The sequence below is a fragment of the Cherax quadricarinatus genome, chromosome 9, assembly GCF_038502225.1.
Source record: "Cherax quadricarinatus isolate ZL_2023a chromosome 9, ASM3850222v1, whole genome shotgun sequence".
NCBI classification, from domain to species: Eukaryota; Metazoa; Arthropoda; class Malacostraca; order Decapoda; family Parastacidae; genus Cherax; species Cherax quadricarinatus.
The window spans coordinates 3,550,173-3,572,853 of NC_091300.1; the positions used below are offsets into that span (position 1 = coordinate 3,550,173).

Sequence of the window (22,681 nt, forward strand, 5' to 3'; positions counted from 1 at the left end):
AAAAATGATCCTAAATGGATGAACAATAGATTAAAACATCTCACTAGTCAAAAGAGAGGCATATATAGGCAAATCAAAAGAGGAGAGCAGCAATTATAAAATCAATATATTCAGTTAAAGAGAGAATAAAAAAGGGAATAAGAAAAGCAAAAAGAGATTATGAGCTTAAAGTTACAAGAGAATCAAAGACTAATCCAAAAGGATTCTTTCAGGTATACAGAAGTAAGATCAGGGACAAGATAGGCCCACTCCAAAGTTACTCGGGTCAGCCAGCTCACGGAAAGTGATAAGGAAATGTGTAGAATTTTTAACACATACTTCCTTTCAGTTTTTACACAGGAAGATACTAGCGATATTCCAGAAATAAATTATGTAGAACAGGACGATAATAAACTATGCACGATTAGGGTCACAAGCGACATGGTCCTTAGGCAAATAGATAGATTAAGATTAGATTAGATTAAGGCAGTGGTCAGTGGTCTTGGCAGTGGTCAGTGGTCAGTCGTCACGTGAGGTCACAGACCCTGAGCTGCTTTGGGGATTAGCGTGGACGGTTACAAAGCATGGCTTGCTTCTGCAGTGTTTTAAAAATTGAGGTTGGAGAGTTGAAGGAGGAGGTCTTGCTTCTCCAGGAGGAGATTAGGAGGCTGAAGGTCCACCTCAATGGGTCTGGGAGAGAGTGTGAGGTGGCTGGAGTTGTGGGGAATGAGGCTTCTAGCAGTGAGGTGCAGTCTGTCTCTCGCTGTGAGGAGGCTGTAGGTGGGGAGGTAGCAATGGCTACCAGCAGTGAGGTGCAGCCCAGCACCTGCTACAAGTGGCGAGTGGTTCACAGTAATGGGAGGCGCATCAGAGTAAGGAAAGTTAAGAGTGAAGATCTGAAGGTAGGAAATCGCTTCTCTGTTCTTCAGGATGAATGTACTTCAGTGGCCAGTGAAGGTAAGGGTACTACTGCCCCTGCTAACAGAGGTAAGCGCATTCTTGTGGTTGGTGACTCTCAGGTAAGATATATTGACCGTGCTTTTTGTAATAGGAATAAGAAGATGAGAGATAGAGTGTGCTTCCCTGGAGCTGGTGTTGGGGACATTGTCAACAGGCTGGATAATATCATGTCAGGTAATGGGAACAAGCCCATTATCTGTCTCAGTGCTGGTGGAAATGATATTGGAAAGGGTACGAGAGAAGAGCTGCTAGATAAGTACAGGTCAGCTATAGATTTCATTAAGTCTAAGGGAGGGATCCCAATCATATGTAGCATCTTGCCTAAAAGGGGAGTAGGAAATGAATGGTTGTCTAGGGCAATTGGTGTAAATTGCTGGCTAGACAGATACTGCAAGGAACTTGCAATCCCATTCATTGATAACTGCAACAACTTTTATGGCAAACATGATATGTATGCAAGGGATGGGGTACATCTCTCTGGGGCAGGGGTGGTAGCACTTGCAGACTCGATTGAGAAGGCCATTGGTGAAATGCCTATGATTTTAAACTGATGGAAGATAGAGGTATGAGTGTGTGTGGGAAACAAGCAGGTTGCAACACTAGGGTTGGAAACAGTAAATGTATAAAAGGCATTCAGCATGAAGTTATAAATAAAGACAATAGATCAGGTCAGCAAACAAAGGGGGACAGCAGAGGGCAGCAAGGGACTAGCTCCCTTAAGGTTTACTATACTAATAGCAGGAGTGTAAGAAATAAGATAGATGAGCTAAGATTAATTGCAAGTGCAGGAAACATAGATATTATTGCTATAACAGAGACCTGGCTCAATCTGAAAGATAGAGAGATGCCCTCTGAATGTCACATACAAGGCTATAAATTATTCCACACTGACAGGGTGAACAGGAAAGGTGGTGAAGTAGCGATGTATGTCAGAGACAATTTAAATTGTTGTGTTAGACAAGATATTAAATTAGAAGCGTCAGCCACTGAATCTGTTTGGTTACAGCTTCTCGAGGGCCGAGAAAAACTAATTTTGGGTGTGATTTACAGGGCCCCAAATCTTGATAGGGAGTGCAGTAAACTTCTATGGGACGAAATTCGTAAGGCATCTACATACGAAAATGTTGTGCTAATGGGAGATTTCAACTATAGACCGATTGACTGGAGCAATTTGACAGGAAATTTAGAGTCGGGTGACTTTCTTGATACGATCCAGGATTGTTTTTTTAAAACAGTTTGTGACAGAGCCAACTAGGGGAAATAACCTCCTTGACTTGGTTCTTGCCAGTAGGGAAACACTAATTAATAATCTTGAGGTTAATGATGAGCTTGGGGAAAGTGATCACAAATCACTCAGTTTTAATATATCATGGAATTCCCCTAATAATGGCAATCAAGTCTCCGTCCCTGACTTTCGCTTGGCTGATTTCATAGGACTGAAAAATTACTTAGGTGGGCTGAACTGGAATGACCTGACTAAGGGTCAGGTAGATGGTGATGGTTGCCGATATGATGCTTTCCAGGGCATAGTTCTAGCTGCTCAGTCAAATTATGTTCCAAATAGGGAAATCACATCAAACAAAAATTATCCTAAATGGATGAACAATAGATTAAAATATCTGATTGGTCAAAAGAGAGGCATATATAGGCAAATCAAAAGAGGAGAGGGGCAATTAAGAAATCGATATATTCAGTTAAAGAGAGAAATAAAAAAGGGAATTAGAAAAGCAAAAAGAGATTATGAGGTTAGAGTTGCAAGAGAATCGAAGACTAACCCAAAAGGATTCTTTCAGGTATACAGAAGTAAGATCAGGGACAAGATAGGCCCACTCAAAAGTTCCTCGGGTCAGCTCACTGACAGTGATAAGGAAATGTGTAGAATTTTTAACACATACTTCCTCTCAGTTTTTACACAGGAGGATACCAGCGATATTCCAGTAATGATAAATTATGTAGAACAGGACGATAATAAACTGTGCACGATTAGGGTCACAAGTGACATGGTCCTTAGGCAAATAGATAAATTAAAACCTAACAAATCCCCAGGCCCTGATGAACTGTATGCAAGGGTTCTAAAGGAATGTAAAGAGGAGCTTAGCACACCTTTGGCTAATCTTTTCAACATATCACTACAAACTGGCATGGTGCCAGATAAGTGGAAAATGGCAAATGTGATACCTATTTTCAAAACAGGTGACAGGTCCTTAGCTTCGAACTATAGACCAATAAGCCTAACCTCCATAGTGGGAAAATTTATGGGATCAATAATTGCCGAGGCAGTTCGTAGCCACCTTGAAAAGCATAAATTAATCAACGAATCTCAGCATGGTTTTACAAAGGGGCGTTCCTGCCTTACGAATTTATTAACTTTTTTCACTAAGGTATTTGAGGAGGTAGATCATGGTAATGAATATGATATTGTGTATATGGACTTCAGTAAGGCGTTTGACAGGGTCCCACATCAGAGACTACTGAGGAAAATTAAAGCACATGGAATAGGAGGAGAAATATTTTCCTGGATAGAGGCATGGTTGACAAATCGGCAGCAGAGAGTTTGCATAAATGGGGAGAAATCAGAGTGGGGAAGCGTCACGAGCGGTGTTCCACAGGGGTCAGTGTTGGGCCCCCTGCTGTTCACAATCTACATAAACGACATAGATGAGGGCATAAAGAGCGACATCGGCAAGTTTGCCGATGACACCAAAATAGGCCGTCGAATTCATTCTGACGAGGACATTCGAGCACTCCAGGAAGATTTGAATAGACTGATGCAGTGGTCGGAGAAGTGGCAGATGCAGTTTAATATAGACAAATGCAAAGTTCTAAATGTTGGACAGGATAATAACCATGCCACATATAAACTAAATAATGTAGATCTTAATATTACGGATTGCAAAAAAGATTTAGGAGTTCTGGTTAGCAGTAATCTGAAACCAAGACAACAGTGCATAAGTGTTCGCAATAAAGCTAATAGAATCCTTGGCTTCATATCAAGAAGCATAAATAATAGGAGTCCTCAGGTTGTTCTTCAACTCTATACATCCTGATAGCTTGTGCTACCAGGTCGGTTGCCGTGTTCCTCCCTTAAGTCAATGTGACCTGACCTGACTAGGTTGGGTGCATTGGCTTAAGCTGGTAGGAGACTTGGACCTGCCTCGCATGGGCCAGTAGGCCTTCTGCAGTGTTCCTTCGTTCTTATGTTCTTAAAACCTAACAAATCCCCAGGCCCTGATGAACTGTACGCAAGGGTTCTAAAGGAATGTAAAGAGGAGCTTAGCAAACCTTTAGCTAATCTTTTCAACATATCACTACAAACTGGCATGGTGCCAGATAAGTGGAAAATGGCAAATGTGATACCTATTTTCAAAGCAGGTGACAGGTCTTTAGCTTCGAACTATAGACCAATAAGCCTAACCTCCATAGTGGGAAAATTTATGGAATCAATAATTGCCGAGGCAGTTCGTAGCCACCTTGAAAAACATAAATTAATCAGCAAATCTCAGCATGGTTTTACAAAGGGGCGTTCCTGCCTTACGAATTTATTAACTTTTTTCAATAAGGTATTTGAGGAGGTAGATCATGGTAATGAATATGATATTGTGTATATGGACTTAAGGCTTTTGACAGGGTCCCACATCAGAGACTATTGAGGAAAATTAAGGCACATGGAATAGGAGGAGAAATTTTTTCCTGGATAGAGGCATGGTTGACAAATAGGCAGCAGAGAGTTTGCATAAATGGGGAGAAATCAGAGTGGGGAAGCATGACAAGCAGTGTTCCACAGGGGTCAGTTTTGGGCTCCCTGTTGTTCACAATCTTCATAACGACATAGATGAGGGCATAAAGAGCAACATAAGCAAGTTTGCCGAGGACACCAAAATGAGGCCGTCGAATTCATTCTGACGAGGACATTAGAGCACTCTAGGAAGATTTGAATAGACTGATGCAGTGGTCGGAGAAGTGGCAGATGCAGTTTAATATAGACAAATGCAAAGTTCTAAATGTTGGACAGGAAAATAGCCATGCCACATATAAACTTAATAATGTAGATCTTAATATTACAGATTGCAAAAAAGATTTAGGAGTTCTGGTTAGCAGTAATCTGAAACCAAGGCAACAGTGCATAAGTGTTCGCAATAAAGTTAACAGAATCCTTGGCTTCATATCAAGAAGCATAAATAATAGCAGTCCTGAGGTTGTTCTTCAGCTCTATATATCCTTGGTTAGGCCTCATTTAGATTATGCTGCACAGTTTTGGTCACTGTATTACAGAATGGATATAAATGCACTGGAAAATGTACAAAGGAGGATGACAAAGTTGATCCCATGTATCAGAAATCTTCCCTATGAGGATAGACTGAGGACCCTGAATCTGCACTCTCTCGAAAGGCATAGAATTAGGGGGGATATGATTGAGGTGTATAAATGGAAGACTGGAATAAATAAAGGGGATGTAAATAGTGTGCTGAAAATATCTAGCCTAGACAGGACTTGCAGTAATGGTTGTAAGTTGGAAAAATTCAGATTCAGGAAGGATATAGGAAAGCACTGGTTTGGTAATAGAGTTGTGGATGAGTGGAACAAACTCCCAATTACAGTTATAGAGGCTAAAACATTGTGTAGTTTTAAAAATAGGTTAGATAAATACATGAGTGGGTGTGAGTCGGACCTGATTAGCTTGTGCTACTAGGTCAGTTGCCGGTAGGAGACTTGGACCTGCCTCACATGGGCCAGTAGGCCTGCTGCAGTGTTCCTTCTTTCTTATGTTCTTATCTCCTCGCTACCACCATCGGGGTTGGTGTCAATGCCCTGGAGACCATTTTACTTTATAGACACTTAGCGGGCTTAGTCCCATCATCCCTCTTGCTATGGAATCATTGATAAAAACCTGCTAGTGGTACTTTGGAATTGTTGATGCAAGACCTGCTAGTGGTGCTATGGAATTGTTGATGAAAGACCTGCTAGTGGTGCTATGAACATTGATTATCATACATAGCAGCATATGTGTAGAGAACCTAGGATAACCCAAAAAAGTCAGTGACTTATTTCCATTGGGGTCCTTTTAATACCTTTTTATTATACTATAAAGGATATATACTAGGAATAAGGTAAAAAGAGTTATTTACATTTACATGTGTGTTAGCTAAAAAAATAAACAATCATTCTCCTCCCTTTCTGTCGCTACATTCATTAGGTCACTCCAACATGGGTTTAGAACAGGTCGCTCCTGTCTGTCTCAACTATTGGATCACTACGACAAGGTCCTAAATGCACTAGAAGACAAAAAGAATGCAGATGTAATATATACAGACTTTGAAAAAGCCTTCGACAAGTGTGACCATGGCGTAATAGCGCACAAAATGCGTGCTAAAGGAATAACAGGAAAAGTCGGTCGATGGATCTATAATTTCCTCACTAACAGAACACAGAGAGTAGTCGCCAACAGAGTAAAGTCCGAGGCAGCTACGGTGAAAAGCTCTGTTCCACAAGGTACAGTACTCGCTCCCATCTTGTTCCTCATCCTCATATCCGACATAGACAAGGATGTCAGCCACAGCACCGTGTCTTCCTTTGCAGATGACACCCGAATCTGCATGACAGTGTCTTCCATTGCAGACACTGCAAGGCTCCAGGCGGACATCAACCAAATCTTTCAGTGGGCTGCAGAAAACAACATGAAGTTCAACGATGAGAAATTTCAATTACTCAGATATGGTAAACACGAGGAAATTAAATCTTCATCAAAGTACAAAACAAATTCTGGCCACAAAATAGAGCGAAACACCAACGTCAAAGACCTGGGAGTGATCATGTCGGAGGATCTCACCTTCAAGGACCATAACATTGTATCAATCGCATCTGCTAGAAAAATGACAGGATGGATAATGAGAACCTTCAAAACTAGGGAGGCCAAGCCCATGATGACACTCTTCAGGTCACTTGTTCTATCTAGGCTGGAATATTGCTGCACACTAACAGCACCTTTCAAGGCAGGTGAAATTGCTGACCTAGAAAATGTACAGAGAACCTTCACGGCGCGCATAACGGAGATAAAACACCTCAATTACTGGGAGCGCTTGAGGTTCCTAAACCTGTATTCCCTGGAACGCAGGCAGGAGAGATACATGATTTTATACACCTGGAAAATCCTAGAGGGACTAGTACCGAACTTGCACACGAAAATCACTCACTACGAAAGCAAAAGACTTGGCAGACGATGCAACATCCCCCAATGAAAAGCAGGGATGTCACTAGCACGTTAAGAGACCATACAATAAGTGTCAGGGGCCTGAGACTGTTCAACTGCCTCCCAGCATACATAAGGGGGATTACCAACAGACCCCTGGCAGTCTTCAAGCTGGCACTGGACAAGCACCTAAAGTCAGTTCCTGACCAACCGGGCTGTGGCTCGTACGTTGGTTTGTGTGCAGCCAGCAGCAACAGCCTGGTTGATCAGGCTCTGATCCACCAGGAGGCCTGGTCACAGACCGGGCCGCGGGGGCATTGACCCCTGGAACTCTCTCCAGGTAAACTCCAGGTAAACAGCCTAAACAAGAGTGATGAGCTTAAAACATGCATCTGCATAAGTGACCCTGGTGGCAATAATGAATATCTATGTACAAGACAGTGAATGGGGTAAGACTGCTATATTACTGGTAGCTATGGGCTAAGGTGATTATTAACCTTTAAAGGCAATGAAGTGGTCGAGTCAAACAGTGCCTGGGGAATTTGAGTAGATCTGTTTGATCCAAGAAAGGAAAAGGCAGCTCTAATTCTTTTATGAAGAACCCTTCACCAATATCAAGGCATCCCTTTTGTAACCCTCTCTTGAAGGGAGGCAGAGTAGTAATAGGGGATCTGTGTGTGGTAGATTGTTAGGCATTGCTAGAAGAATATTATAATCAAAACTAAGTGCTAAATCCAAGTATTATAATTATAACTAAGTGCTAAACCCACAAGGCTCATACAACACTGCTGCTAAAAGTATAGTACTTGAAAACTGAAATGGGGGTTTGCAAAATATTAACAGGAGTGAAGATCATAAGCATGAAATTGGAATGATGACTATAATGTATCGTTGGAATTCAGTCATGCGGTAAGTCTCAGTTTAAATTTGAATGAAAGCCCACTAATGTGCCACTATTTTAGATAAAGCTTGTTAAGGTGGAGGTGATGGAGCAATGCTGACCACTCCACCAGTGTCCTCAACCCATCTACCTTCCCTCAGTCTGAAGAGGATGAGGAACACAGTAGAGGAATTGGTAACTTCTAAGAAAAAAGGACATCATGAAAGGTCAGTCTACTCAGATGGTGTATTTGAAGATTAGGGAAGGAAGGTGAAGACACATGTTCTGTGACTGTCACAGATGTAGAAGGGGTCAAAGCCAGAGGAAGCATGTCACTTAAGGAAATGGGAAATGAAGTTGCAGAGTGGAAGCAAGGTCCTGAGATGGAAGATCATTTTTATAGTCCAGACATGAAAGGTCATTGGCAGGATGGGCCATTGCAGTCTGTGATTCCACAGACTGTACACTCTCCCTGTCATCTACAACAGTTTACCAGGTAGCCAAAACACTAGCAATTGCAATACTGTTGGTGTTGATTAAGTTCTCTTACTTTCAATTTGTATTGTGCTATCCAGACCAAGGAGGAAGGTTTATAGCAATGAAAAGCAAGATGGCTATGTTGCTTGGGTAAGATGGACAAAATTTTTAACTTTCATAATGGGTAGTTCCTGAAGTTCAAGTAGTATGTAAATATTCATGGTGCATTCTGCAAGAGTTTTTGTTGCACTAGTGAATGCAGGAGGCTACAACTTGAATTTAGGGAGGAGTGTCAGTCTACTCTGATGTTGGTGTTGGCTATATAGGATGGAGTCTTCATAGCTTGTCAGCCTGGTAAGCATCAAAAAATGGAAGGAGATACGTATGTGGGCGGATTGAGGTGAAGAGTCCTTCAGCAACTGGCCACTAAAGAACACAACTGGTATTGGGTGTGGGGTGTGCAAGAATTTTGTCTAAAGGGAATGGGAAGCAATCAGAATTTGATCCATGAAAAGATGAAAAGAAAGGATTGGTCCAATTCCTTGGATAAAGAGCCCCTGACTGGCATCAAGGTATAAACAACATTCAATCCAAAAATTAAATAATCATATTTTTATCTTTTGCAACACTGTACATTATAAAGGATGTACAAAAGTCTCTTTTCTGCACCTTTGCTTTATACTGTAGAACCCAAAATAGTTACAAAACATTATCAACATACTGTATTACAAATATTACATGACTATGTATGAAGAATGAATCATTAGGGCACTTGGTGGTTCATTTTCTAGAAAAGTCCTGCCTATTAAGATAACAGTCAGGAAAATTCTCATATTACATGTATCTGAATTTGAAATTTTCACATAAATAACTTAAATCATTTCAAATTATTCCAACAAATTTAGTAGTGTTACGTAAAAGGACCCAAGTGTAACTAATGTGTCATTTTATTGTGGCAACGTTTCAGTCTCCAGGAGCTCTGTTAAGACGTTACTACTTGACAAAGCTCCTGGAGAGTGAAACGTTGCCACAATAAAATGTCACATTAGTTGCACTTGTGTTCTTTTACTTAAAATATTGTCAGTAATTCTACCAATATTAATACAAATTTAGCAGTTTTGAAATAAATTTTCATAAAAACCCCCACCTAGCAATTTAGTTAATTACTATATGTAAATTTCTACATCTTTCATTATTATGGCACATGTACCATATACACCAGCACATCATTGCCCTCTTTTATATTTTATTGTACAGTGAAACATTGATTTAATGGACTAGTAAGGAAAAGAGGGACATCTGGTAATGCCAATTGTCTGTTAAATTCAAACAACAAGATGTTTTGCCATGATAGTAGCAATAATGAACAATTCTGGAAACAACAGACAGTGTTTCTAAAATAAATTTATTCAGCTGATCATGGTAATAATGAACAATTCTAGACACAATGGACTTTGCTGTTTCTGCATGTTGTCTGGATAATGGATTCTGTTTGCTAAATTTGAAACCTGTTAAATCAAGGTTCATTAAATTGATTTTTTTTTTACTGTATAGTAGTGTAGGCAGTCCATTCCAGTCAATAAATTTAACAATATGGTAAGTTATGAGAGGTTTCAAATACAGTATGCAACCTAAATATTTTTTTGGATTCAAAATGACCTTGGTCTTTTTTGTATGATACAAGGAAGGAGGGGAAACTTTTGTATTTAACTTGCACTGTTACCTAAGCAGATGAATAGCCACCAACCTACTACAAGGTTGTACTAAATTTGTTAATGTTAAATTTTTTTTATAAATAAAATGTATATACAGTAGTATGTAAAAGTAGACAATCTGCATTCACTTTATCATATCTAAATAGTAATTTATTATAAAAGAATAGACTATATTTATCACTAATATCACCTAATGTTTGACAGATTGAACATGATCTACTCATGAACTAATAGAGACAAATGAGAATGCAGAAGACAAAACGCTATACCTCCAAGGATAACGATCAGCCTATCCTCCTAATGTCAATTTTTTTCCCTTGAGCTGAAAACCATTGCTAAAGCAATGTTGACACCAAAATGCAAACATGGTTATTTGATTGTGCATTTTAGTCTGGTGTGTGTGTCCCAGTTTTCTGTTCACACATAGTGAAACCTCAGTACTCGAACTTAATTCATTCCAGAAGGCTGTTCGAGTGCCAATCTGTTAGAGTATCGAACAGATCGGCTGTTATTACTAATCTACATAGGCCCCATGGTGACTTATTTATACAATATAAAAAACACCAAAAAATGCGAAGAAACACGAAATAGTTTACAGTGAAGTTCTGGCACGTAGTATTTGTTTGGTCATGTGCCGAGCTTTGTTAGAGTAGAGTAGAGGGAGCTGTTCGAGTACTGAGGTTCCACTGTACAAGGTTTTTAACAGCTTTATGGCTGCTGTAGTTTAGAATTTAATTTTATTAACCAATAAATTGTGGAGTACCCAAAAATTAAAACTCCTGTGCAGCAAAATGGTAATAATTACTTTTTTAGACAAAGTGTTCTAAAAAAAAAAAATTTTAAATTAAAGGAAAACTTCATTTTTATGGCATTTTGAAGTTGGCAAAAAAAATCAGTTGTCAGCAACATCAGCATAAATACACACACAAGTATTTGTTTTCCAATTTACTTATGCCTAAGTATGTTTACTTCTATTTTTGATACCTAACATTACGTGCACTACTTTGTTAGGATAACAAGTGTGTTGTAAGGAGTTTTATTACTTGAAACATGCAGAGCTGCATAGCATGCAATAGCCCAAATAGAAATATTCACTGTTAATTTGTACAAATAATTATTTTTTGATTTCCATTATTTATTTTGTCCTCCAAATCAATGTACCATGAAATTTTATGATACTGTAGTACAATTTTTTTCCAAGTTGTAATGCTCCCTGAAGCAAGGAAATCACACTATTTGATTTTATTGGATTGTCGTAAGGTAAGTCTACTTAGTATCGTGGGGTGTCCTAAGTTAAGTCTACATAGTATCGTGGGGTGTCCTAAGTTAAGTCTACATAGCATCATGCTGAAATAAAGAATCTTAATCTTTGCAGAATTTTATTGTTAGTATTTTTTTTTCAACAAACTGGCCATATCCCACCAAGGCAGGGTGGCCCAAAAAGAAAAACTAAAGTTTCTCTTTTTAAATTTAGTAATTTATACAAGAGAAGGGGTTACTAGCCCCTTGCCCCCAGCATTTTAGTCGCCTCTTACAACACACATGGCTTACGGAGGAAGAATTCTGTTCCACTTCCCCATGGAGGTAAGAGGAAATAAACAAGAACAAGAACTAGAAAGAAAATAGCAGAAAACCCAGAGGGGTGTGCGTATATATATGCTTGTATATGTATGCGTAGTGTGACCTAAGTGTAAGTAGAAGAAGCAAGATGTACCTGAAATCTTGCATGTTTATGAGAGAAAAAAAAAAGGACACTAACAATCCTACCATCATGTAAAACAATTACAGGCTTTCGTTTTACACTCGCTTGGCAGGATGGTAGTACCTCCCTGGGCGGTTGCTGTCTACCAACCTACTACCTAATTTTAGTATTATAATAGCATAATAAATTTTGAACAAATAAAGCAATTTCCTTTCAGTTGCACACCCAGTTTGTTGGCAGGTAAGCAGGTGGTATCATGACAGGTTTTAGGCATTGTTTACATGTACTACTGAGGTAGTGTTATCCATGATGCACTGAATGAACCATTTGATCCTGGATTTTTTCCCAGTTGAGCTCAAACCTCAAATGGTGATAGGCAGCAACCCTGAAGGCACGAAAAATTAGGCAGAGGGTGTATTTTATAAAGACACCATCTGGTCCCTTGACATATGAGGCATGTCAGAAAGCTTAAGGGTTAATGGTTGACAATCTAACTTAAGGAAACCAAAACTAAATAGCATATACTGAGAAATCTCCTTAAAAAATTCTATAAGAAATCGACAGTGTTAGGAGGACAGGCTGTAACCACACACTAACAGGAAGAAATAAAAGACAACACTCATTATACCGTATTTCTCCTTACAACATGAATACTATAATAAAAATTATGAAATATTGTACCTGATAATTAGGCACAAATTTGCAAATATATTCCAAAATGTGGAATAAATAGTTTTAAATTATATAGGAGGATCTTTTACATATAATATCATACAGTAAGACTTAAGAAATCGTAATGACACGATTGAAAATAAACCATACCCCCGGCCGGGATTGAACCCGCGGTCGTAGAGTCTCAAAACTCCAGCCCCCGTCGCGGGTTCAATCCCGGCCGGGGGTATGGTTTATCATACAGTAAAACTGTTCAAAAAAAAAAAACTGGCAATCATGTTTTTCTTGGCCACAAATATTAATCATTTAAACAATGAATGAATAAAAACTTTTTTTTTTTTTTTCAACACGCTGGCTGTCTCCCACCTTGATATGATGGTAATATTCTCAATACTTCCTACTTTTGCATCATCTCATTCTTCTAATTAAACAATAAAATTCCTGAATACTGCAGAGTTTATATTTCCCTCCCCTCAAGGAAGGTTCCTTGATGTTGGTGAGGGGCTCTTGATTTAGGGAATTGGATCTGTGCTCCAGTTCCCCGAATTAAGCCTGAATGCCTTCCACATCCCCCCCCCAGGCGCTGTATAATCCTCCGGGTTTAGCGCTTCCCCTTGATTATAATAATAATATATTTCCCTCATGGTATACAAATTTTGAGTACTGTATTTAATTAATCATATTTTTAAAAATACAAAATATTAATGAAGAATTTCTCATAGATGTGCACTAATCAAATTTTGTATACCCTGTCAGGGACAAAAAAGTTCATAGCCTGTCAAGGTCCCTACATACTGTAAGGAAAGGCTGTGTCCAACATTACTGATCCAGTTACTTTCCTTAACCTGGCAGACTGAGAGGCACATAACATCCAATGCACTATGCCAGTAGCCTGCTAAATTTATTGTGATATGAAAAAATGCCTAATATACAGGTACATAAATTTTTTGAAAAGTAAAAAACTATATATCTTGACATACGATGTTGAACTGATAAGGTATTTGTATCCACAACATTTATATTAAGAGTAAGATAATACATATTTAAAATAATGAAAACCAGTGCAATAAATTTTAATTATGCTAAAATGTCTTGCATAGTGACAGAAAATAAAATTAAATTTCCTTAGCAATAGTTTAGGAAAAAAATTACAGATGGTGAAATATTATTTGATCTAACAGTTAATAAGAATATAACAGAAGATTCATATAAATGGTTTTATATGATTATAAACAAATTAACACAAAGTTGGCAATTAATGCTAAATACATTTAGGACATTTTCCTGAAGAAAAAACTGTAAACTTCATGTCAACAGCTTCAGATTTCCAGATCATCAGCAGGTAGGTTACAGATGAGACAAAGTCTTTATGCCAAATTCTCTGGTGTTCCTGGTAAGACTTCAGATTCTGCTTTTATCCTCCGTATCTGAAGAACATAAATCATCGTTAAAATTTGAAAAATTTAAGTAAAGCATTCATTTAACACCGAACTCTCTCATATATCTGCCTACTGACCATTTCAATGAATGACATTAAATATGCCTAGTTTTCATATACAGTGGACCTCTGGTTTACGATCACCTCCCAATGCGTCCAATTATGTAAGTGTATTTATGTAAGTGCGTTTGTACATGTATGTTTGGGGGTCTGAAATGGACTAATCAAATTCACAATATTCCTTATGGGAACAAATTCGTTCAGTACTGGCACCTGAACATACTTCTGGAATGAAATAATATCGTAAACCGGGGTCCACTGTACTTCTAATGATAATTACAAAAGTAATCAAAATAGGGTAATGTTAATAAACATTTTATTTTATTAAATGCCAATGTTGTTTGCAATGAAACTTACATGTACATACATACAAACTCACCAAAGGTCATATGAACTATTATTTACGTGCATTTTCCATTAAATCTTTTTAAAAATATATACCATATTAGAAAGGAGGTTACCACATATTTACACATGCAAACCTGAATAAGCACCTATGCACAGAGGTTCACATATTTTAAAATGTGATAAGAAATTTATATTTGCCTGTAGATGTGAACTTTACAATAAATCTTGTTCAATAAGGAATATAGTTTTGAAATTTAGAATATAAAAGCAAAAATTTAAGAAAAGATTATAAATCAATACAGGATGGCCCTGCTTATACTGCAGATTAGGTTCCAGGCTGCCACTGTTTACCTGGAGTTTACCTGGAGAGAGTTCCGGGGGTCAACGCCCCCGCAGCCCGGTCTGTGACCAGGCCTCCTGGTGGATCAGAGCCTGATCAACCAGGCTGTTACTGCTGGCTGCATGCAAACCAACGTACGAGCCACAGCCCGGCTGGTCAGGTACCGACTTTAGGTAAAGTGAAAATCGCTGTAAAGTGAAACACAACCTTTTTTTCACTTTCAAATGCATATAAAACCTGATATGTTTACACTATCATATATTACATGAGCAACAGAGCTAGACCTAAAAAGTGCATATACAGTATACACAAGACTGTTCAACTGCCTCCCAGAATACATGAGGAGGATTACCAATAAGCTCCTGGCTGTCTTCAAGAAGGCACTGGACAGGCACCTAAAGTCAGTAACTGATCAGCCTGGCTGTGGTTCACATGTTGGTTTATGTGCAGCCAGTAGTAACAGCCTGGCTGATCAGACCCTGATCTGCCACGAGGCCTGGTCTTAGACAGGGCCGCAGAGGCGTTGAGCACCAAAACCCTCTCCAGGTACACACACATTACTTAGCTTAAAATATTTTCGTCCTTAACTTATAGTGAGCAGTGAATATATTTATTGCAGGAAGTTGAATCAATGAAGAATGGGTAATTGAAAACTGCTGCATCAGCAAAACACTGTAAAGCAGGAACCACCTGTATGTTGTTGCTATACACTATACAGTCACAAAGCCAGTTTAAGAGCAAAGATATCAACTGCAAAAAAAAATTAAATTTGAAACTTACGAAGTCAGAAATTAATATTGTATTGTACAGTATATAAATACTAAGTGATAAGAAGGCACTTTGATAAAAGAATATTTCTGCAGAAGAAAACTGAACAAAACAATAAAATTTGTAAAATCTAAATTAAATATCAAAATAATATACAAAGAATAAAAGTTACTATACCCACACTGAATCCTATCACTGTATACTTCATCTCAATTTCTCAGCCTACAAAAGTATTCTTGCAGGGTTTTTAAATATAATTTTATTCTTATCTTATAAAAGAGGTTGTCATCATCCACAAACATGTATAGTTTTTATTCTATCTGGAGCTGTATAGTCCTTGTGGCTTAGCACTTCTTTTTGATTATAATAATAATATTCTATCTGGAAAGTCCTTTTTTATATAAAATTAGAAACATTAACAGGACAAGCAATGAGCCTCTTGGCACAAGATAGTCATGTTTCCCATCAGTACAGTTTTAACCTCTATCACTACCTGCAGTTTCCTTGTAAACTGAAAATCTCTCATCTACTTTACAAATCTGCCTTCAAGTCATCTTATTCTTGCAGTTTCCACATTAGTTTGTTTTTCATAATCAACTCCTCTGTCTAAAAAGTGCAATTTGCCTATCTTTCTTTCTTAAGCTATTCTTGAAATTCTGTCACATTAATTTAACAGATTTAATGTACAAGAATTTACCAAACAAAAACCACAGGACCCCCATGGCCTAACTGGCAAAGCTCTCGCTTCATACTCTGAGGGTCCGGGTTTGATTCCTGACAGGGTGGAAACATTTGATGTATTTCCTTATGCCTGTTGTCCTGTTCACTTAGCAAGTTAGTTGACTGGTGTGGGTTGCATTCAGGGGGACAACACTGAGGATCCCAATGGAAATAAGACAGTCCTTACTGACACACTTACTTTCTTGGGTTATACTGGGTGGCTAACCCTCCAGGGTTAAAAATCCGAACAAAATCTTATCTCATCTCTCATCTTAAAACTGTTTGCTAGTTAGCAACCTTTTCATCTTCGAAGGTTTCAGCAACTGTTGTATAATTGCTTGTTTCATTATTTTGACAACAATGTTTGTGAATAAAACAGGCCTGGAGTGTAAAGATTGAGTCCATCACCTGGTTTTAAATATTAGCACATTATGTAACATTTTCTATAAGTTTTGGTGAGGGGCTCTTGATCTAGGGAATTGGATCTGTGCTCCAGTTCCCTGAATTGAGCCTGAATGCCTTCCATTCCCCCCCCCCACATGTACTGTATAATCCTATGGGTTTAGCACTCCCCCAAGATTATAATAATAATAATAATAATAATTTCTATAAGTTTATTTTCTTGCTACCTTGTCTTGTCCTAGTGATTATTTTCTTTTCAACATATTTCAATCTCAATTTCATCTGGCTATTTGTGATTAAAATTTGCTCCATCTAATAATAATAATTTTATGTCAGCATGGTACATGTTTGTATAAAGGAGTATAACAAGTGGGTGTACATGCCACACACTAGAACTTTAATATCTTGCACATTTCCTCTTCTAATTTAATTATTTTCTTATCCTCAATTCTTTGCATAGTATTTTGCTTTATACACTAGCAGCAGTTTAGATTTTATAAATGTGAGTAAAAGATTTGGTTCCATCTTGCATTGGCCACAATTCTTCAGTTTCTTCCTTCTGCACTCAAATTTTTGTATATTCGTTTATTTCTGGCTTACTGAAATCTCTGGTAAGAATATGAATTGCTGTTCATTGTATACTGAGTCAATGTCCTTTCTTTCTACTGACTGTCTGGCACCCTCCAATAAACCATTCTATATTAGGTGGCACCATTTTCTTATGTGTTGCAATAACATTTTATCCCCATTTGTGCTCCTGAAATAATGCCTTAGATCATCACAATTTTCTTTCTAATCATGTACAGTGGAACCCTAACTTTCGTCCAGTCCGATTATCATACAATTCAATTTTTGACCACTCTTTTCGGCAAAATTTTCCCCGTTTTCGTACAGCTGCTCGGAAATCGCCCGTACCAGACGTGTCCACCTGCCCACTGGGTGCGGCCACTCATACATTCATGACTCAGTCTGCCTTTGTTACACATAGAAGGTGGTAGTGATGGTGGTATAGGGTGGTAATGATTAAGTTTATTAAGGTATACACAAATACAGTTACATAGATTATTATGTAGCCCGGTGGCCTGGTGGCTAAAGCTCCCGCTTCACACATGGAGGGCCCGGGGGGACAAGATTGAGGACCCAATGGAAATAAGTTAGACAGTCCTTGATGACGCACGAACTTTGAGTTATCCTGGGTGGCTAACCCTCCGGGGTTAAAAATTTGAACGAAATCTTATCTTGCATAGTACATGTGTAGAGAACCTAGGATAACCCAAAAAAAAGTCAGATAGAGTGACTTACAGTATATCCATTGGTGGTAGAGGTTGGTAGTGATGGTGGTAGTAATGATAGTAGTGGTTATGATTGTGGTAGAGGGTGGTAGTGATTGTGGTAGTGATGGTGGTAGAGATAACCTCTCCTCCCTCTCCCCTCCTTGCCATCTTCCATATGCCAACAAGAGTGTTCAGTAAAGGTAAAAGTGATTTAAATGTTCATTTATCCATTTTATTAGTGCTTTATATTTATTTCTCGTTGTTTTCTGTATGTAAAACTATAGTTCTTCTCTATAAAATGTATTTTTTGTTAATATTTTTGGGTGTCTGGAACGGATTAATTGAATTTACATTATTTCTTATAGGAAATATTACTTCAGTTTTCGTACAAATAGGTTTTCGGCTGACCTTCTGGAACGGATTAAAGAAGAAAACTGGGGTTCCACTGTAGTTGTCCCTGTCTGGGATTTTCTTCCATCCCTAGCAATATATGTTACTTCCTGTAGAATAGGATAAATCTTTCCAAGTGAATTTCCATAGTTTATGTTGAAAAAAATTCTTCCTATTTGTAGTAAATACTAGATCCATTATTGATGCTGTTGCCTTCTCTCATTTGTAGTGTTTCTTTAAGGTACTGAGGTATGAAAAAATGGTCCCTAAATTCAAGAATTTAAGTCTCATAGGTTACCTGATTGATTTCTCTATAGCTGAAATACCCTATTAAAATTAATTTATTCTGTCATAATTAAGCAGTCTTAGTTGTTATGTTTGTTAGGTTTTGTGAGAGCTGGAATGTCTCACACTTGCTGGTTTGAGCCCCTGCAGCTGAGACTGCAATATGTACAGTATACTGTTCTGTACTGTACTCTTGCTCTCTCTGTACATGTGCAATAAGTTTACCTGGAGAGGGTTTCGGGGGTCAATGCCCCTGCGGCTCAGTCTGAGACCAGGCCTTGTGGTGGATCAGGGTTTGATTAACCAGGCTGTTACTGCTGGCTGCACTCAAACTGACGTATGAATCACAGCTTGGTTGGTCAGGTACTGTCCAGTGCCTTCTTGAAGAGAGCCAGGGGTCTATTAGTAGTCCCCCTTACGTATGCTGGGAGGCAGTTGAACAGTCTTGGGCCCCAGATACTTATTGTGTTGTCTCTCAGTGTACTCGTGGCACTCCTGCTTTTCACTGGGGAAATGGTGCATCTTTTGCTTTCATAGGGAGTGATTTTCATAGGGAGGGATTTTCCAAGTCTATATTATCTCTTGCCTGCATTCCAGGAAATACAGATAAAGGGCCTTCCACCATTCCCATTAATTCAGGTGCCTTATCATATTTATGTGTGCCACGAAAGTTCTTTGTACACTTCCCAAGTCAATAATTTTGCCAGCCTTGAAGGGGGCAATTAGTGTACAGCAGTATTCCAGCCTAGAGAGAAAAAGCGATTTGAAGAGACCATCCTATCATTTTCCTAGCAGATGTTGTGGTCTTTGAAGGCGAGATCCTCTGACTTTATCACTCCCAGGTCCTTCACATTACTTTTTCACTCTATTATATGGTTAGAATTTGTTGTATATCTTGATACAGTTTTAATTTCCTCAAGTTTTCCATATCTGAGTAGTTGAAATTTTTCTTCATTGAATGTCATATTGTTTTGAGTGGCCCATTTGAAGATTTGGTTTATGTCCTCTTGGAGTCTTGCGGTGTCTTCGATGGAGGTCATTGTCATGGAAATTCGGGTGTCATCCACAAAGGAAGACATGGAGCTATGGCTTACATCTCTGTCAGATATAAGGATGAGGAATAGAATGGGAGTGAGTACTGTGCCTTGTGGAACAGACCTTTTCACTGTAGCTGCCTCAAACTTTACTCTGTTTACTATTACTCTGTGTTCTATTTGTCAGGTAGTTATTTATTTATTTATTTATTAATTTGAACATGATAGACAGTTATAGATCCATCTATCAACTTTTCCTGTTATTAGGTGGGAATAGACAGTGCATGCTTCTTTTCCTAGTGGCAATGTCCAATACAAAAACAGAAAAGAAAGATCTCTCTGCATCATCAACATGGAGTATGTGAGGACAAAACAAGACACTACAAAAATAAAATAAAATGCAGAAAGGAAATACAGTATATGGTGTGGTAGACTGGAATGGAATCTAAGAAGAGTATGCTACAACCACTGGAAATTTAAAAAATCTACATAACAAACTAAACACTACTGATGGGACACCCTGAGCATAGCTCTGCTCCAGTAGCTACTATCAGACAATCACAAATAGGTGGTCATACAAATACACATATGGTACTGTGAACACTACATGTTGGAAAATATGCACGCTACTTTGTACAGCTGCTAAACTATTACCATACTGTACAGGTATTTCTAATACATATGTATATGGCTGGTGCCTTGCATTAGCCAATATCAAATATATAAAAACAGTAGACCCTAATCCAAATCCATATTGAAATCTATGACATTTAAATTACTGTAAGTATTAACATAAGCAGTGATTAATACTGTATTAATTAAGTTAGTGATAACAGAAAAGACATTGATACTACTTTGGTAATATGATACAAATAATATTTGATAATAAATTTCTTAACACTTTGTAATGTGCCTACAATCATAGTATAATGCAATTTCTTTCGTAACCAGGATAATATTTGGTAATAAATTTTTTAACTCTCAGTAGCTTACCTATTTCAGTCATATAGATATGCAATTTCCTTCTTAACCTAGGATAGGAAAATAAAAAAATATGCCATCAAAAGACACCTTCAAGCACAATGCATATATTATAAATTAGAAGAAAATGAGAAATAATGAGTTTGGGATGCAAGTAATCGACTCATAACAGGAGCTACTTTCCTTACAAATGCCACATGAAACATGTGTTAAATACTGTACATGCTTGTATATTAATGTTTCACTATATAAAGAAGCCACCTACACATGTAAGGAGAAAAAGAAAAGATGAATGGTTGAATATTTGTAGTGGTGAAAGCAAGCAATCTACACTGTGCTTATTTCTCATGGGAAAAACAGAAGCTATTGTATGTGTACATCACATTTAACTACATAACACGCTGACAAACTCTTTACATCCAAATGCACTGCATCTTTATGGCTAAACATCAATTCAGAGAAACTTGTCTCATCTCTAAACTAGCAATATACAGCATGTTCTTCCACTGTTAATGCTGCTCTTAATATTTTTGTGAACAATCTTAATTATTATTATTACATATATATTATTGTATTCATTAACAAGCACTACACCTGTATGGGTCAAAGTGTGAACAATCTAATCAATAGGAATTATAGATAAAATTACCATACATTAAAGATGTGACAGAGGTGCACATGTGCCATATATGGGAACATCCGGGCAAAGTGTGACAGCTTTCTAGCCGAAGTGCTATCTGCAGAGATGTATTTTTGGGATAAAGGATATGTACTGTAATGGGAGAGGCAAACTGCACAGTATATCTAAATTAAATAGAGCCACAGATAGTCTAAGCTTGCAACTATTAAGCACTGGAGAAGATATTAAATATGAGAAGATTGGACCCTCTCCTAGCATGTTCCATTTGGTCAAGCTCTTTGGCAACCTGGTGACCATAAGGCTCACCATTTATGACAAACCGTGACTGGCTCTTGTGATGACCCTGGTAGGAGACCTTCTAAGCTTGTCTCAATCTTCTGCAACTGTAATATTGATGCAGTTTATCAATACAAGACAGCCTCAGGGGAGGAACTGAAGATAAGAGTGAAAAATAGTTCTAATGTCATCTCCTCATTTTTAAATTTATCAATGGAAAATAATGTTTTGTTCTACTGCATGTAATACTCTGATCTTCTATCTCTGAAACATGTTCTACAGCACAAGCCATACTGAAATTCATAAAAATCTTTTGCTGTCAGTATCCAGTTCCCAGATTCTGATCAAAGGAGTGATGCAGCCATAAATTATAAATATAGAGAATTCTTTAATGCTTTTGGTATATACTCAATCATGTGACTAGAAAAGTCAGATGCATTTATACAATGATATTCAGTACTATGCAGTAAACTTTTGTACAGCACATTTTGGTTGTGCACCCCTGAAGGAAGGGTGTTAATGTAGATGAATGGTTCAGACAACCAACAAGTTGATAAATTAGACACATGTGCAAGACTTGGGTATCTTTAATGAGGAAATGTTTCACCACACAGTGGCTTCATCTTGGGATCTTAGTACAGGGAATTCTTCACTTGCCTAACTCTTGGGCACGACCTGCTTCCACGTTGGACAAATGTGATACCACCTACGACTGCTGCACCTCTCCTGCCTACGGTATATAAGCTACTTCTCCACAAATATGCTGAATTCTTTTCAAGATTGATGGACTGACCACAGTGACTCAAGGCTGAGGGACTGATTACCTCAAACTCCTCCTGTTCTTCACAATTCTTTGTATGGACTGATGAAGCCACTGTGTGGCAAAAACGTTTACTCATTAAAGATACCCAAGTGTTGCACATGTATCTAATTTATCAGGGGTGTTAATGTTGCAGTTTTATAACCAGAGTGTAAAGCACCCCTCTGGTAAGACAGTGATGGAGTAATGATGATGAAAGTTTTTCTTTTTCGGGCCACCCTGCCTTGGTGGGAATCAGCCGATGTGTTAATAAAAAAAATAAAAAAATGGTATATCACAACCCTTTAATTCTTTGGTGCATAAATTTCTATAAAAATACTAGGATATCTAACA

The 22,681-nt window shown here is 38.1% G+C and overlaps 1 protein-coding gene and 1 long non-coding RNA gene across 4 annotated transcripts in view; one reads left to right on the forward strand and one right to left on the reverse strand.

The window, feature by feature from the left end:
• LOC128686189 (uncharacterized) overlaps positions 1 to 11,329 on the forward strand; it is a 47,700-nt gene extending 36,371 nt beyond the window's left edge. The window contains exons 2-3 of one of the 2 annotated variants that reach the window (XR_008406612.2): positions 8,089 to 8,233; positions 10,403 to 11,329. This is a non-coding gene — a long non-coding RNA (uncharacterized lncRNA). The remainder of the gene's footprint in view (positions 1 to 8,088; positions 8,234 to 10,402) is intronic. The other variant, XR_011391760.1, reaches the window with a different exon arrangement.
• A 1,491-nt stretch (positions 11,330 to 12,820) lies between these two features.
• LOC128685978 (uncharacterized) overlaps positions 12,821 to 22,681 on the reverse strand; it is a 379,974-nt gene continuing 370,113 nt past the window's right edge. For both annotated transcript variants that reach the window (XM_070083171.1, XM_070083170.1), the window contains one exon: positions 12,821 to 13,999. In XM_070083171.1, coding sequence (XP_069939272.1) covers positions 13,940 to 13,999 — 60 coding nt within the window. In that variant the 3' untranslated portion in view covers positions 12,821 to 13,939. The remainder of the gene's footprint in view (positions 14,000 to 22,681) is intronic.